The sequence below is a fragment of the Chrysochloris asiatica genome, unplaced genomic scaffold, assembly GCF_000296735.1.
Source record: "Chrysochloris asiatica unplaced genomic scaffold, ChrAsi1.0 scaffold00025, whole genome shotgun sequence".
Classification (NCBI taxonomy): Eukaryota; Metazoa; Chordata; class Mammalia; order Afrosoricida; family Chrysochloridae; genus Chrysochloris; species Chrysochloris asiatica.
This window is the reverse complement of record NW_006408543.1, coordinates 10,175,302-10,193,136: the sequence shown is the minus strand read 5'-3', so window position 1 is coordinate 10,193,136 and position 17,835 is coordinate 10,175,302. Positions and strand designations below refer to the sequence as shown.

The following is a 17,835-nucleotide window of genomic DNA, read 5'->3' as shown; positions in this document are numbered from 1 at the left end:
TGAGAGAGCCCTGTTCCCGGGACATTGGCCCTGATAAGACACCCAGGCTCCAGCTTGGGGTCCTGGGGCCACGGGGCTAAAGTGTTGACCATGGAGGAGAACTAAGGGCCAGGGGAGAAACTGAGGGAGGCACGGAGACGAAAGTGTGGCAAACTATGTTTACTGCAAAGCTTCTGATTTTGCTCGGGTTTACAGTAAAGATTAGTTTAAGAGTTGAGATTACTATACTGTTAATGGAAGGGGATCTCAGGCACATAACTTGAGCAATTTGATCACTGTATCGCTGATGGGAGGAGTCTCCTATGAGGTTATCAAAAGGGAGTTTAGCTTTCATTGAAACGGAAGACACAGCTCACGCCTGTTTCTTAGGCTACGGAGTCTCAGCTTAGCTGTGTGCTTTTACCTGGCGAGCGTCTTCGCTCACTGTCTTTCTCAGCATCTGTACATCTTCAAATAAAGGCCCGTCTGTCTCCATTGCCACCGGGATGCTCAGGGTGCTGGCTTGTCTATGCACTGCGTACTGGAATGCAAAGTGAGGGGTCACGGTCCGGCAGGTGCTCAGGCTGAGCTCCTGCCTGGGACGCACCTTCCCACGGGCGCCCTCCCCAGCACGCTCTGGCGGGCAGAGTAACTGGCCTACAATCTCAGCACCAGATGCCCTGTGCTCTGGAGAGCTAGGGGGCGCTGTGCTCTCCTGCCCTGTAGGCTTGCCTTGCCGGACCCACTCAGTTTGAACTAGCTCTCTCTTTCTCTCCATGGGGCCTTCAGTGTTGGCCTGCACCCTGCCTTGTGGTTTTTGATGCCTGAGATCTCAACCTGAGGGGAATTGGGTTTGCTCATGGGAACTCTCACCAAAGAAACCTGTCTGTCCCTCCACTCCCCACTCCCCTTCGGCTCTCACTCTATACCCTGTGTGGTGTTGGTGGGTCTGGTCCCCACTCTCTCAGCCCTCTCCCCCTTTTCTTTTCCTCACTGAGGAAACCCAGTACGCCAGGGTTGACAGCAGAGTGAACATGTGCCCCCTGCATCCCTGCTGGGCACCACGGGGCCTCGCACGCGTGCAGTGTTCTGGGGCAAGCAGGCCCAAGTGACCAGGCCTGGTTCTGTGCCGAGTGTGGCCGTGGTGATGGGCCCAGGACAGCGTGACAGCTGTCATTGCTCAGTGCTGCCCTATCTTGCTCACCCCCTCTTCAGAGTCAGCTTCCCATGCCCCTTGTGGACTCGATCACCTCTTGGTTGCTAAGCCATGTGCCTGCACTGACTCCCTGCGGAGTGAGGCACTTGAAGCCCATTTGGGAAACCCTGCCCTTCCTCTCCTAGTTCCTCTCCTCCATCCCTGGCCTTCTCAGGCATCTATCTCTTTCAGTCACACTTTAAAAGACAGTCCCTGGCCCTTCCGACACTCCCTGGCCCTTCCGTACTGTCCTGTGGAGTCTCGTAGCTTCTAGCTCCCCCTGCCTGGCTGTCCCGTCTCAAAGTGGCTCAGTGGCACTGTCTCTTCCTCTATGTTCAGTGGCACTAGGTGCCACCAGGCTTTGCCCTGCACCCTGACTACCAGGCCAGCAGTCTCACACGTGCCAGAGAAACTTATAGATACACATCAGTGAATATGCAGCAAACTACTGTGCATTCAGCTTAAAAAATGAAATAAAACTATTAAATCAATTCTCAAAAAGGTAGATTTCAGATACAGAACAAAAAAAACCTAGCTTCAAAAAAATCTAGCTACTTTATAGAGTAAGAAACAGATAGCATTATCTACAACAGTTGTTGTTGTTAAAATAAATGGCAAGCAGTGATGAGAGTCTAGAAACACTTTCTCTCAAGAGAATGAAAAGCCAGTCCAAGGCCCTAACTCCCAGCCCTGAGAGAGCAAGTGATGCTGGACTGCACGTAGACAGGACACACAAGGGTAGGTCAAAGATGGGTTCAGAGCTGAGCGGTGGGCCATGGTAAGAACACAGCTTCACACGCGGTCACACCAGCTCCATGCAAAGGCATGACACAGGTGGAGACAGTGACGTATACAGAGAACTTGCAGAGATGTTTTTAAAGAGAGCAACCAAAAGGAGCTGAAAAATGCAAGTGAGGAAAACTCAGTTTAGACAAGAGGAAGAGAGATGCTGGTTCTTCATATTTACGTCTGTGTTCTGGAAGCAACATTCGTACATTCGGGAAAGCAGGCTACATGTTAGTGCAACCATCCAGCTCCCCTGAGTTTGTAAAGCCAATCTCTTACGTGATGCGTCCATGAGGTTGTTTTCTCTGAGGGGGCTTCAAAAAGGTTGTGGAAAAAAATAAAATGGATACTGGAATTTTCCCACAAACTTTTGAAGCTCACCTGTACATTCTAGATACAATGAGTCACAAGATTTCATGTGATTTTTATGGCGCTGGTTCAGACATGTGGGTGGTTAGTCCTACTATTCTGGGATGCCTGCCCGTGTGGCCCTGGCCCAGCCTCTTCAGGCAATGCTGAACCACCCAATCTTGCTCTAATATTCAAACCTCTCGTTCTCAACACAGTTTTTATTCTCTGAAGCAGACCACGTGTAGCTATGCACCACATGGTTGCAGACAGTAATCTTCAAACAGCATGGCTACGTGAGGATTTACAGCACTCCTGTTTGGCAGTTACTTGTTTTCAGTGCCATCTAGGACGTAACAAAATCCAGAGTGTCATTAAACCTCCTACGGTTGGTCTTTTGATTTCAGTGTATCAAAGGGACTATGAGCCAACAAGCCATCACAGAGGTCAAAATAAGTAACTTTTCACGGCACGCATCATTTTCCCTTAAATTTTAAAGACAGTGAAAAAACCTGTTAGATGATAATTGTTCACACACGCAGCTCACCAAAAGCAACATAACTCAGCACCTTGTTTGAGGTTTGAGAAGGACCCAAGTTGTTCTCTGTTGACAGTAAATCTCTCTTCAGGGGAGCTGAGGAAAGTCAGCGAGTTCTTTGATTGGCCAAGATTCAGAGCAGTGCATTTTTATGAAGCAGTGTTGTTATAATTGAAGAGACACAGAGAAGACGAAGAAATGCTTGCATAGTGACAGCATTCTAAAGCCCAATCCTTTAGACAAGTGTACAGAAACCCAAGAGACCAGGATTCAGCAGCCTGCCCCCAAAACGCAGCCCTGGGCCAACCCGAGAGCTCAGACCACTTAGAAGCGGCTTTCAACTGCTGGCAGCCCCAGGGCTCTGAGCACTGGTACCAATGTGCCAGCGGAGAAAAGGGTCACTGGCTCTGGTGGCGGAATTTCTATCGACAACAAACACCGAGTCCAGAGAAACCTCATCTCAGGAGAGCGAAACGCCAACATCAAACTCACTTCATTCCAAACCTCATTTCCTTCCCTTTTGAAGAAACGTGATATTCAAAAGAAATGCAAAAGTTCTACAAGAACTTTGCTATTTGCAGAAGGCCAATGACAATCTTGGTCTAAAACAGAGGAGGCATCCTGGTTTTCTTTTGACCACAGTATATTCGAACGATTCGTGTCTTATTGAAAAAAAGCAAAAGGGAAAGAAAAAAGCCAATTCTGTGGTAAAAAAACAAAAAACAAACAAAAAACAAAACTTTTGGGTGGGGGCAAAATAAGTACTTGTACAAGAGGAGGGTTACAAAGTGAAAAGTAGTTTTTATTGCAGATAATTTCATATACAATGTTAGTGAAATCGATTTCCCTCCCCTCCCATGGTGCGGTCATATTCCTATGTTATAAAAACGTTCCAGGAACCCCTGCACATCGCATTTTTATGTGAATCTCTCTTTTAGTACCTGGGGATTGGCTTTGGCTAGATTTTCTATTCTAACCCATGCTTCTTCTCGTTCCTTCAGTTTTAGCTTCTCTCTGAAAAATAGTAAAATGTCACTTATATTAAAGAGGTGAATCATATTCAAGGAAACGTGAAAAGGGGGAAAAAAAACAAACCCACACAATCACCTGCTCTTCCTCTGATACTTTCTGGTCCCAGCCACATACGCACTGGTGGGTCACAATATAAGAAAACAACAAAAATGCAGAGGGAACGATTTAAAAGAATAATTGTGGGGCAATTTTTATGTCTAGGAATTCAAATTCTTAAGGATGCTTATACAAGTAAATCTTAGCGCTCCCGCCTTCTTTTGTCTAGTTGCTTCTTCACTGAACCCACACAGTTTTGATGCTGTGTTTATACGGTCATGGAAAATACCAGTGTGTAAGAGGCCAGTTAAAAAGAATGGATTTCAGTTTGTTTTCTTGGCTGCTGTGCCACCAGGAACCTGAAACGTGAGTGCAGGGCATACTGGGAAAGGAAGCATTAATAAATGATGCATATACGAGGGGGCTTCAAAAAGTTACTGGGAAAACGGAATGAGAAGATAATGGAATTTTCCACAAACTTTTTCTGAAGCCCCGTCTCATGCTGTTGTTGTATACAGTCAATTCTGACTAAGAGCGACTCCAGGTGACAGGGTAGAACTGCCCCTGAGGGTTTCCTGGAGCCGATTGCCAGACCTTTCCTCCTGCAAAGCGGCTGCTGGGTTCAAACCACCAGCCTTTCAGTTAGCAGCCTAGCTCTTAACCACTGTAGCCTGAAGGTCAAGGCACAGAACTGGAAATAGACCGTATATGGAACAGCATTCATTCCGAGTGTACCTCAGCTAGTTTCTAGGGACGAGCTACACTTGCTGGACTCTGCAGATCTGAATCACACACAGTGTGAGTACTGTCCAGGGACAGGCCACCATGCCACCTGGGTCCGAAGTCCTTGAGGGCAGGGGAGCGGGGCTGGCTTTCAACAAAGCTCTTTGTAGTATTACAGGGGAGATTCTTGCTCCCTCATACGAACGCACCGTGCAAGACAGCGTTCAAACCCCTGCCTTAGCAACCCAAAACCAGGCTCCACATAGCAGTCTGCTCGGAGCCCTGAGAAAAGCAGATGTTCTGACTACCCACCTGCTCTCTGCAGACCATTACAAGTCCGGGAGTGCTCACTTCAAGCAGGCATTCTTAGAAAATACATCACCACAACTAACTTGTAATGGGCTTTCCGGGTATGAGTGGGCTAGTTTTGCTTTGAAGTAAAGGATAATGGTTTAGGACAAAACCATGGAAGAGGCTTAATTGGGATTGAGACAAAAAAACACACAAAAAAACCCAACCTCCAGAGCCCTCTGGAAGCAACTTACTTCAGCTTCTCGGCTTTGAACTGCTGCGTGCAGTCGTCAAACAGTTTTTGGTTCATCTCCATGAAGAGCTTCAGCGCATTGTAGATCAGGCCATGTATTGTCCTAGAGACAGAACTGCAGGCTGAGACTCGGAACGCCGGCGCTTTCCTCCTCTCTCCTTTCCCTACTCTGCCACAAATGGCTCCTCTCCAAACCTGCCGGGCTATTTCAGGAGTCCTGCCTGGCACAGGGGTCCTCAGCCTGGCCCCACTGCCTCAAGGTTCTGCTGTCTTAGAGCTGGTCACAGGCACAGGGGTCCTCAGCCTGGCCCCACTGCCTCAAGGTTCTGCTGTCTTAGAGCTGGTCACAGGCACAGGGGTCCTCAGCCTGGCCCCACTGCCTCAAGGTTCTGCTGTCTTAGAGCTGGTCACAGCTCGGGAGAGCCTTTCACAATCACTCTGGAGCCTCAGGGTGTTCAACGGCCCATCCTGATAGCCAAAATACCTCTCACTGGGAAAAGGAGTTGAAACTCGAATAGTATTAAGACAAATGTAAAAAGTACACAGAGGGCGACAATGAAAAGGTTTTATTTCCTATAAGTGTTCCCTTTCGATTTTGTTCACCAAAGGCAGAGAAGAGTAAAATTTTAACGCCACAAGACAGCTCCAAAAGGTAAAAAGGGAAATGACTAAAAACCAGCTTCTTAAAACATTAACTTTTACCACATAGCTACTTTTTAACTCACTTTATAACAAAACCAAAATGATATGAAGAGAATATCTAAAAGAATGTTTCTTTCTCCGATTGCTGCTGGCCTTCACTTGATGCTAAATTATAACAGAAACCATGGTCAAATCTGGGGGACTTTAGCACCTCTCAAATTCAATAAGAAACATGAATGTTAGAAGAAAGATTGTCAAAAATTGATTAACCAATAGCTATGGAGTCCTGGTGTGGCGCTGCGGGTTAATGCGCTGGACTGCAAAGTCATTTGAATCACAAGATTGGTGGTTCAAGCTCACCCGCCGCTCCTTGGAAACCCTATACAGGGTTGCTTTGAGTCAGAACTGACTCGATGGCGCTTAACAAAAATGGAGGGCCCGATTGCACTTGATTGTTACCCAAAAGATTGGGGGTTTGAGTCTACCCAGAGGAGTCTTGGAAGAAAAGGCTGGTGATCAATTCAGGCAAAAAAAAAAAAAAAAAAAAAGTCACTGAAACCCCACGGAGCACAGCTCTCCTCCAACTGTGTGGAGACCGGACGGATCCGGATAGCTGCTGCTCCCTAATCTACCCTGTTGCCCGCCCCACTGCTCCCCCAGCCCCAAACCTGGCAGCAAACAGGTACTGAGAGCTGACTGCGTACACATGGCTTTACCTGAATCTGCAAAGCAAGGTGTTGCGACATTGTTGTTAAGTGTGGACGAGCCGGTTTTGACTCATAGTGAACCTGTCTAGGGTTTCTGAGGAGTGGCTGGTGGGTTTGAACTGCCCATCTTGTGGTTCCAAGTCTAGTGCTGATCCTACAAGTACCACGTTGTTGTTGTTAAGTGCCGTTGAGTCGTTTCCGACTCACAGCGATCTGTATAGGGTTTCTGAGGAGTGGCTAGTGAGCTTGAACTGCCGATCTTGCGGTTCAAAGCGACTTTGCAGTTCAGCGCATTAACCCACAGCGCCACACCCGGACTCGTACGGCACCATGTTGTTTCTGTCGTCAAGTGCCTCTGAGTCTGTTCCAACCCATAGCGACCCTGTATAGGGTTTCTGAGGCTATAAATCTTTACTGGGAGCAGAAAGCCTCATCATTCTCCCTTAGAACAGCTGGTAGTTTCGAACTGCTGACTGTAAGATTAGCAGCCTGATTCGTAACCACTATGCTACCAGAGCTCCTTAGGACGGTATTATCTTAATTTCTACAACTGTGACCTGGATAGGCCATCACTTTCTCGATTTCCAGGCTGAGAGAGAGAAGGTGCCTCGTTCAGGTAGTGGAGCAGATAAGTGGATCAGTCTGTCTGTTCTGCTCACCGGGGCGTCGTTCCGAGAACTTGGTGTGCTCATCCACTCTGATCCACCTGCTCCCTTGCAACCCATTCCTGCGTCCCAGAGTGTGCAGGTCAGTGCAGCGTGCAGCTGGGGAGCTAGACTGCATGCTGGAGTGGCATCGTCCCAGGGATCAGGTTCCGTAGGAGGAGGAACAATGCCCCGGAAGTCAGGTTAGGTGAGGACTGTACAGTGGGAGGGGCTTAGTCTCTGGAGTCAGGCTGGTGTGCCTTGTGTAGTAGAAGCAGCACAGTTCTGGGGGTTGGGTCGGGTCTGGACTGTGTGGTGGGAGGAGCACTGTCTTGGGAGTCGGATCGGGTCTGGGCTGTTTGGTGGGAGGAGCACTGTCCCAGGGGTCGAGTTGGGTCAAGTCCGTGTGGTGGGAGGAGCATTGTCCTGGGAGTGGAGTCGGATCGGGTCTGGGCTGTTTGGTGGGAGGAGCACTGTTCCGGGATTCGGACTAGGTTTGGATTGCATGGTGGGAGGGTCTCCATCCCTGGAGTCTAACTGGGGATTTGGACTGCTTGGTGGGAGGTGCACAGTGGCACGAGTCAAGTGGCGTCTCCATGGCGACGGGATCTGTTCCTGGAGTTGAGTCAGGTCTGGGCTTGTGGCGCGGGAGGGGCTTGACCATCCCTGGAGCCCAGTCCTGGCCCAATGTGCCACTGTGCAGCTGTGCGCTGTGCACCAATAGGCTGGGCTCTGCACTCTCTCAAGCCTGTTAGCTCTTATGGAAACTGGAGCAGGGCTGGATGTCATTGCTCTGCTCTCCTGCTCTGAATTCCGATGTGGTCACACAGCAGAGAAGGGACAGAAATGAAGGCAGCCCTGAGACCCAACACCAGTGCCGCTTCACGTCACCCCACTCTCCATCTCTAAGTGCTAGCGGGAGCCCACAGTTCCAGATCCCAGAGACGGACCCCTGGGGATGGGGTGGATGCTCTGCCCTTGCTGAGCCTACCTCCCCTCCCTGTGTGCTCTGCAACACCCCGTAACTCCTCAGGGGGAACTCTAGAAGACACTGCGGCCTCTATATGGCTTAACATGGGGTCTGGGGGAACTCTAGAAGACACTACGGCCTCTATATGGCTTAACACAGGGTCTGGAGGCAGAGGACAAGGCTGCAGAAACCAGCTACACTGTTATCTAAGTTTAACAAGCCGACAAAGGAGTCATGCCTCCTCATTTCTTGGAACAGACACTTAAAAGATCTGGACTGCTAGCTCAGCGGAAGATGCGACAGCTCAGCACCTCTGGGTGAAAGAGCTTGCTTACTTGTTCCAGTGGGTCTTTGAGTTGCGGTACAAGGATGGGAACATGATGGGCAGGATCTTGGCGGCGTTGTCGCTGATCAAGCTCATGATATACTCATTATTCCAGTAGTAGAGAGCCCGCTCTGCCACCTGAAAGACACAACACTCAGGACTGTGACCCACATCTGTCGACAGGAGGACCAATGGCCCCCAATGGTTGAACAAGGGTAGCCTGGAAGAGCTCCTAGCAAGAGATAGAGTAAGGTCACCAAGTCAACGCGATGACACGAGAAGCAACAAGTTCCTGGCTAAATGCCAAAGCCCACCGTTGCCGAAGCAGGCTCAGCTCTGAGGTCATTCTGTTGGTTGCCCTGAGCCCCATACCTGGAAGTGTGGGCTGGACACACACTTGGCCAGCTGCCTGAAGAGAGGCTCCATGACCTTCACGAACTCCGAGGGCTCGATCACATCTAAGATTTCCTCCAGTTCGTTGAGGAACATAACTTCTTTTGGACTATGAGTCTTTGGCCAATACTTGAGAAGCGCCATCACCACCTAGGAGGAGAGCAAACACCATGCTGAGTTCCAGAACAGAAAACGTCAGGGGGTCATGTCTGTCGTTCCACGAGGGCCTCCTGGGGCCCAGCCACCAAACAAGATGGCTGTTCCCTTGAGAGGAGCACGGTTTCACTCAGTACAAAGCTGTTTTATCTGTTTTGTACTTAGACAAATAGGTCTAATTTGATATATTTTAGAACCAAAGTGTTCATCTTCATGCCCAGTCTCTCTGAGGAACCACCACTTTAATTATAATAAGAGTTGGTCCCGTACCACCACCACAAAGACAACACAGAACAAGCATGCAGTGAGGCGTGTTTAGAGACCCATGGAGAAAACAGCCTGTGTGCCTTAGCGAGCAAGGGACCAGTTCTGGACCAAACAGTGCATGTCTGCATGCACACACACATACACACACAACTGTGTGTGTGTCTACAGTGTTCTGATATGGGGTGGGAGTATGGCTCCAGCCCATCTTGTCCTCTGGGGCTGGTGATATAGACCCTGGGAACCTGAGTGCCCTCATTAAAAAGGTGTGTAACCGCCCCATCGCCAAGGGCTTCAATGAGGGCCAAGTGAAGACAGGCATTGTCTTGAGGAGGCTTGGTCCATTTGAGGGCACAGCTTGCAACCTGTCCCCCGCCCCAAACTCAGGTCCCTGCCAGGGTCATGCCATCATAAATTTGGATGAGAAAAACAAGCCTCATGCAAGTTCCGTGACTCTTCCTTTCACTGTCTTTGTAGTTTCCAGGTTCCCTTCACTGATGGCACCAGTACAAACACTGCCTACCCACTATACTGGACTTGGCTCCCTGTGGGTTAGCAGATGAACAGTATCTTCAGAACTGGCTGAGTTTAAAACAGGTCACTGAACTCCAGAAAGCACTTTCATGTGTGCTACATGTTGTGGCTGTGAGGTGCTACTGAGTCAGTTCCAACTCATAGCGACCCCATGCACAACAGAACGCAACACTGCCCAGATATCCTTGTTACGCTTGAACTTGCTGTTGCAGCAATGACGTCCATTCATCTTCATAAGGACCTTCCTCTTTTTCGCTTACCCTCCACTTTATCAAGCATGATGTCCTCCTCCAGGGACTGGTCCCTCCTGATGGTTATGTCCAAAGTATGAGAGATGAAGTCTGGGCATCCTGGCTTCTAAGGAGCATTCTGGCTGTACTTCTTCCAACACCGTTTGTTCATCTGGCAGCCCATGGTATTTTCAGCATTCTTTGCCAACACCCTGAATCACAAGTATCAATTCTTCTCTGGTCTTCCTATTCACCGTCCAGTTTTTGCATGCACAGGAGGCAACTGGAAAGACCATGGCTCGGGCCAGGTGAACTTCAGTCCTCAAAGTGACATCTTTGCTCTTGAGCACTTTAAGAAATGTGTCCAATGCAACACGCTGCTCGTCTAGACTGCTGCTTTGATGGATGTTGACTGTAGATCCACGCAGAACACTGGAAGCAGGAACATCCCAGAAGCAGGCACCTGTGCCGCCACCAGGACAGCAGCGATGTTGCTCTAGCATCGGGTGTTTTAAGGGCGGCCAGGGCTCAACATTCATGAGCTTGTCGGCCACACGGCCTGGCCTCACTGCGCAGCAGGCCAGGTGCTGCTCATTCCACAGTGAGCACATCCATCCCAGACACTAACTTAGAACAAGTGTGCTCTGTGACTGCTGTAAGGTGCTGGGCGAGTCTGTCTGACCCGCAGGAAGTGGGGGGGCTACAGACATCGAAGGACACAGACGGTGGAGCGTGTGGTGTTGGATTGTGGGTCCAGAGTCAGACGCTCAATTCCAGGTCAATATTAAGCCATATTTCAACGTTTGCTTTCACAGGTGGTATGCACTGTGCGCTGACCACATATGGCAGTGGGGTGGGGCGGGAAGAGACATGCATAGCTTAGCTTGTCTCACACGTCAAGCCAAAGAAAGAAATGCAGCTGTGAAATCGACTCAGAAACGGACTCTAAACTATTTGCTCCTCAGATGCCAACTTCTCACACTTGGAGACGCTAATGTCAACTCATCACACACTCCTAGAGCTGGACAATAAATTATGAACCTGGAAAACGAAGAGAAGACCCCCAGTTCCTAAGGGGCTTTTTTTTTACTATTAGCCATGTCATGCCCCCTCATCCTCAGTGATGGCTTCTGCTGAGTTCAGGAGGACAGACACCATGAGCCTCATTCCACACTGCACTCAGGGCTGCGGTTGTGCTTGGTAGTGAACCCTGGAGAGTGGTGGCATCCCTGCCTGGGGGCCGCTAGTTCTCACACCCGCTACATCACAACCCACAAGGCAAGTGCAGAGGGGGGGCGGACCCTGTGAGTGCTGCTGGGTTCAGAGAATTCTGTGGGTGAGAGTGTGGCGGCAGCGGAAGTGTCTACACACAAAATGTAAAAGCTTCAAAGAGAGCAGAGGTTAGAAGCCAGTTTTGTTCAAAGGTTTGCTATGAATAATTTCTCACGTGGCTCAAGTTTGCCTTTCCTACTCCAACATGCTGCTCTTCCTGGCCAGGTCGAGTGGGTGCCGAGGCATGGTGAGCCTACCCACCAAGGAAGGAAACGCTGTCCCGTCCTGTGGCATCACCAGGATGGGTTGTGGCTGGGACTGTGGTGACCCACAGGGTTTTCACTGCCTGAGTTTGGGAAGTGGATCGCTCTCCAGGACTTTCTTCTCAGTCTTTGTTAGTCTAGGAGCTCTACTGAAACCCATTCAGCGTCACAGCAAGCTGCAGGCCTCCCCTGCGGTGACTACTCATGAGGGACAGGTACTTTTCTAACAGTATCTGTTAAAGGCGCATTTCAACTATGAAACCGCTACCCGACCCGCCGGACTGTTGACAGGCCACACGCGGGCAGCTGCCTACCACTGAATCAGGTGCAATGGTCACGAGACGGGCATTCGTCACTTGAAAAGCATTTTCAAGTTCACACAACCGCCTTTGTACAACAAGCGTTTCTACCTTGCCGACAATTTCCTCTGACTGTGGCCTCCAGTCACATGTGCGGTCTGAGCAGCGGCTGGGACACGTGACAGCACCTCTGGTCTGGTGGAGGCAGTCCTGCCAGGGCTTTTGGTTCAGAGGCGACGTGCAGTGAGGCACGACGGGGATCTTATCAAGGCAACAAAGGTGCTTTTCGTTAAAACGGGCGCCCTTGAACAGCTAGAACACACGGCTGGAAGTGGTCTGTTTATTAGCGCTGCACCTGAGACTACAGTGACGACCTGTCTTCAGGGCAACACGGGGACCACATGTGCATTCAGTAAGCACATGTGTGCATCAGGAGTGGGGCTGGACAAGGGTACTTACTGGTTCCGTGAGGGTGCTGTCCTTCTCCAAAAACTGCACGACACAGTATGCCAGCTAGAGGGGAGACAAGAGGATTAGCCTTCATTTAAACAGCAACATGCCGCCATGCTGGGAGACACTGTCCGAGGGTGACACGGGACCTGGGGGCCCTGTGAGGGGAGCTCTTAGGGAGGTGCCTCAGGAGTCCAGTGCTCAGCTGACCATCTTTCCCCCATTCACTGCCAATTGCAGATCACAGAATGAGAAACATCAGGAAACAGCCTCGCAGACCAAGACGAGTGAGCCAGCCCAGGTGTGACACAGGGTGGGGGCTTTACTTTGCAGCCTTTTGGAGATTATAAGGAACACACATAATCAAAAACAAACTAAAATTTGGCTCCATCTTAAATTTAAATCTCTGAATGGTTCATTTCTGCTTTCAATCAATTAATATATAGTCACCTAGCTGGAGAGAGAGGGCATTATCGGCTAACCGCGACTGGAGAAAACACCCCACGTCAAATGGACCTGGGGAAGCTGTTGCTGCAGAAGGCGCTGATGACGGTGTGTATGATGCCATCGTAATGTGATACTATCATGACGGTGGCACTTTTGCCCACGCCATGCCTCCTGGGGACCCTGTAACTGTCAGAGCACCACCCAGGCTGCAGCTGAGGGCGGGGCCACCTCCCAGCAATTTCAGTTCTGTGCTCACACACTAACAGGAGTGAAAGAGAAACCAAACTGCCCAGGTACCGTGTCTCCACACAACGCAAGCCAACTATGCTGCGTGTTACGTTACACCTGGGCACGTTATTTGTGAAAGAACACAGTAAACACAGCCAATTATCAGCTTAAACATTTATAGAACCAAAGTTACATTTCCACAAAGTTGAAAAAAAACCCATACTTTTTTCTTTACATTTTATTTTGTTGCTGTTGTTAACATGCACAGGAAACCATGCACCGAATTCAGCAGTCTCTGTGAACAATTTAGTGACAGTGACTGCCATCTTTAAGTCGCGCAGACATTATCACTGCCTATTCTGTGCTGTTCCTCTCTCACTCACATCAGCTCATGGACCCCCAAGGCGCCCATCAAATCTTTCCAGCTGCTGCCGCCCACAATTTGATTCCCACAGAGACAGTTCTTCAAATGAGAGTAGACTTCTCAAGGCAGACCTTTTTTAACCAGCTAAGCTAAACTATCCGGCTTTCCAAAGACTGTGGGGGACCTTTTGGTTTAAAGTTCTAGGGGTTCATCCAGCCTCTGTGGTTCCAGGAAATCTGAAGTCTATGAAAATTTTAAATTCAGTTATACTTTTTATCCCTTTTGATCAGAATTCACCTAATGAATTTTTAATCAAAGTGTCCAGTCACGATAGTTGGGCACCACCTAGCTCTTCTGGTCTCCTGGCAAAGAACTAAAGCTAATTAACCAGGAAGTCCCGTTAGTGCCTGACTGTAAACCTCCATACGTAGGACCCAAACCCTATGCAGAAAGTTTGTGCATAAGCTATACCTTTTTAGTTAAAATAATTTTTTGTAAATATATGTTATCACACAACTTTTGCCTTTTCAGCTTTTTACACGTGTACAAGTAATTGACAGCAACTCAGAAAACAAAGCAAAACTGTTTTGGTAGGCCATTTCAGGAGCCACGTGCATTCATCTATGCTTTCTTCTGGAAGACCCTAGATTTGAGATCACACAACAAAACTCGAGGAGTCCTGGGGTGGCCGTGTAGGAAAAGCACTGGATTACTTACTGAAAGGTCGGTGGTTCACACCCATCAACTGGTCCTTGGAAACAGGGTTACTGTGAGTCGGAACCCACTTGATGACACTTAGCAACAACAACAAAAACAGCTTCCTCCAAGAAGTTCGCCTTGGTTCCTTTTTTGTCGGCCACTCTCTCCTCTATGTTTAAACAAACTGCAATTTCTTCGTTCCAGTCATTTCTCTGAATTTCTTAAAAGGAACCTCTCTTTCCCTCCTTTATCCTCTTAACTGTCATGTGAACTTTGTTGCCTAAATCAGCAGTGTGAGATACAAAAGGAAATACTCCTAGTTAAAAGGTTAGGACCCAGTATCTTACGATTGTTGTTGTTAAGTGCCATAGAGTCGGTTCGACTCACAGTGACCCTCTGCAGGGTTTCTGAGGAGTGGCTAGTAGGTTAACTGCACCTGTGGTCCAGTATTGATTCTACAGCACCACACCAGGACTCCTGGGTTTACTAAGATTCAAATGTGACTACTTGGGTGGATGATGCTTCCAAGGACCCCATTACCTGTGGGTGGTAGACACTCAGAGATTTTACTTTGTGCAAAGGCAGCAACACCTTCAGTAGGAAAATCTTGTGCTCTTCTTTCAGTGGTAAGGCAAATCCATTAATTATACTGTGAAAAAAAAGAATTATGCCAAGTGTTAATATTTGCAAATTTCAAAATTAAAAACAAAAAACAAAAACCAACCAACCCCACAAAAAACTTTGCTGTTTTTCCTCCAGCTTCGGTTTCATAAGTCAGAATGTGCTTCAGAAAAAAGGATATCAGCAAGAAAAAAACCAAAATCCACTTACATTCCTTCAAGGCATGTTTATCTTTGTTAACTACAAGTTTAAAATTCTGGGAGGACAGGCATTTTACCAGAAGCCTTTGGGGCCAGTTTCTTCTTTCTCGGGGCTTGGTGGGACCAGCTCCTGTGTCCACTCCTTCCCTTGGGATGGCCACCAGGGTTTTTCCATGACCACCTCAGGTGTGGAGTGTGAACAGAATGGGCCTTTATACAACAGCACCAAGAACGGTCTTCTCATTTGCTTGGACAAGAGGGCCTAGGTACGGCCTCTCAACTGAGGCTTTGCTTCAAACACCAACAGTCTCCCTGTCATGGAAACAGTCACAGCAGGTTCCCAGCTGTCCCCCTGCCCCTCCGCTGGTACCCATCCATCTCAGTGCTGGGGGGGAGGGGTCACTGCAGGAGGACTTTGTCTCAAGTGACCAATCAGGACGACGTGCTTGTATATACGGAGAAAACCTAAGGCAAACCCGTGTTCTGGAAGAGCAGGAACACCACACACCACGGCAGCGGGAGCCGCTCTTGTGCACAGTGGGCAGGTTGCACCCAGCACTTCGCAGAGGCCACTCGCTCTGTCACCTCTCACCACGCTGACTGCACAGAGGAGAAAGCTCCGTGAGGACTAACACGCTGCCAGTCCCACCTAACAAGGGCCGATTCCTCCAAGCTACAGGGTGGACCTACAGAGCCACAGGATTGTAATGGTGCTCCTGGAACCAAGAGTTCCAAACTGCACCCGTCTCCTGGCTGCAGAATTTCTCAGGGCATTTACTTGTTACCACACACTGACCATCCCCAAGAATGTGGACACAGGATCGGAGCCCTTCCCTGAAACTTCCTTAGTCATAGAATCCTTGAGGAACCCTTTCTGGGAGCACTGGGTTAGGAAGTTTAATTCAGTATCTATTGGTTCTGTTTTGAAAGAATATTTTATTTGTGTCTACAGTGAGGGTTTATCCAGCAGAGAAGTTCGCTTTTTATAATCTCTACACAAATGGGTCGTCGAGTTTGAATAGCAAAGTAAGAACTTGGCTTGGATTCAGCTGAAGGACACTTGGAAATGCAAATTGTAAGTCTACATATGAAAAATATTTAAAACCAAAGTACTCAGACATAGGAGGGGTTTCAATAAAATTTTAATTCCATTTTCCAGGAACTTTCTGAAGCCCCACCCCCCTGCTATCAATTAGCATTTATATAAAACCCTAAACATAATGATCTAGGTTTCTTTAAGCTTCTAATACAAACCTGCTTACATTGCTAGTTTTAATACTGCTCTTGAGCAAATAATTAAAGTTTTGTTTCCATAGTAATGTGACTGCGGTAAAGCATATGAGGGTGAGTCAAAAAGTATTACTACAAGATCACAGACAACTTTATTGAACAAGAATATCAAAACGTAGAGAGAGGGAGCAGCTGAGGACTCTAGATTCCTGGGAAGAGAGGGACTGGGAGCTGGCAGCCAGGAGACAGACTTGCAGAATGTGCCCTTTGGTGGTGTGAATTATTATATATGCCTGAGTGTTTATGGAAAAAAAAAAAAAAAAAAAACAGAGCTAAAGTGAATAGAGAGATATACTGTTATTGAGGGGATTATAATCATTGTAATGAAACAAGGTGTATGATTTGTTGAATGTAAAACTGATGATCTGCCCTGTAAACCGTTCACTCAATTCACAATACAAACTTAAAAATAAAATCAAAATGTTAACGTTCTTGTTTCTCTGCCCATCCCCCCCTGTAGGTCTCCACACTTCTGAAGGTGGTTTTTCCATCTTTCTTCCCCTTCGCTGAAGAATCCTGTGCTCTTTCAATTGTCAAAATGACCATTTAAAAATCCTCAAGGGACTCAAATTACATTCTTTTAAATGTTCAGTTTTGAGAACAAAAAGAAGCCTGAAATGGCAAGAGCAGGGCAAAGTTTCCCAATGAACGGCTCCGCGGTACCGCTGGAGAGTGAGTAAGTCTAAGATTCTGACAGAAAAGCAATTCCTTGTTGCAATTTTTTTCTGGCCTTTCCCTCATCAATGCAGTTTTCAATTTTATTAAAATGTCTTCATAATAAGCCTGTGACCATCCTATGTCGTTGGCGAAAATTTATCAAGTGGACTCTCCTAAAAGGGTCCCCATAACCTTCTAAGCTGACCTTTCTGCCTTGAGTTGAATTGGCCTAGCAGCAGCCCACTAGAAGCCACTGTTCTGATTGGACCTTTGTTTTGAAGGTAACCCTAAGGAGTAACCCTTGTCTAAATGTTACTATTGCCAGAACTTGTCTGCAGCCATCCACCCAGGGTAGAGAGATGTGTACACATATGCTTTGTTTGGAATAAACCCGTGAACATAAGAACTGGAACCCCAGTAGCAACACTTTGTGACTTATCCGTGTGTGATGCAGAATCCACATATGGAAAATGGGCGAGACTTCTCACTGGGGGTGTCCTAATTCAAGCACGGGCTGACCCTCCCCTTGTGCTCCGGAGAATCTTTAAATGAACTTGGTTGGGGAGGTGTGTGGTTGAACTAAATGAACTGATCTTTCTGGTATCCATTCCACTTGAAAGCCATGCAGTATCAAAAACAGTGACTTACCTTCCCAATATTTCCAGTAATTCTGCTATGCCATTGTGATGCTCTGTTTCATAAATAAACCTAGGGAAAACAATTTGTCAGTTAGATTTAGACCTGGAAATGGCAGCTGGAAAGATGAAAATTCTCTAAGAAAACTGTGATTTTAGGAGGAAAACCTATAAAGCACCATAAATATGAGACAGTAATGAGCACATCTATTTGTGGAAGCCCATCATCGTCTGTCGTACTGTGGTGGGCCGTGTGTTGCTGTGGGCCGTGTGTTGCTGTGGGCCGTGTGTTGCTGGGGGTCGTGTGTTGCTGTGGGCCGTGTGTTGCTGTGGGCCGTGTGTTGCTGTGGGCCGTGTGTTGCTG

General features: G+C 48.1%; 1 protein-coding gene across 1 annotated transcript in view; it reads right to left on the bottom strand.

Moving 5' to 3' along the window:
• The window catches only part of PPP2R5C (protein phosphatase 2, regulatory subunit B', gamma), a 99,377-nt gene that overhangs the window by 5,569 nt on the left and 75,973 nt on the right, over positions 1-17,835 (bottom strand). Inside the window, exons 6-13 of the mRNA XM_006839530.1 lie at positions 17,485-17,544; positions 14,609-14,717; positions 12,340-12,393; positions 8,842-9,012; positions 8,480-8,607; positions 5,183-5,284; positions 3,788-3,860; positions 404-520 (exon numbers count right to left, since the gene is read on the bottom strand). Coding sequence (XP_006839593.1) covers positions 404-520; positions 3,788-3,860; positions 5,183-5,284; positions 8,480-8,607; positions 8,842-9,012; positions 12,340-12,393; positions 14,609-14,717; positions 17,485-17,544 — 814 coding nt within the window. The remainder of the gene's footprint in view (positions 1-403; positions 521-3,787; positions 3,861-5,182; positions 5,285-8,479; positions 8,608-8,841; positions 9,013-12,339; positions 12,394-14,608; positions 14,718-17,484; positions 17,545-17,835) is intronic.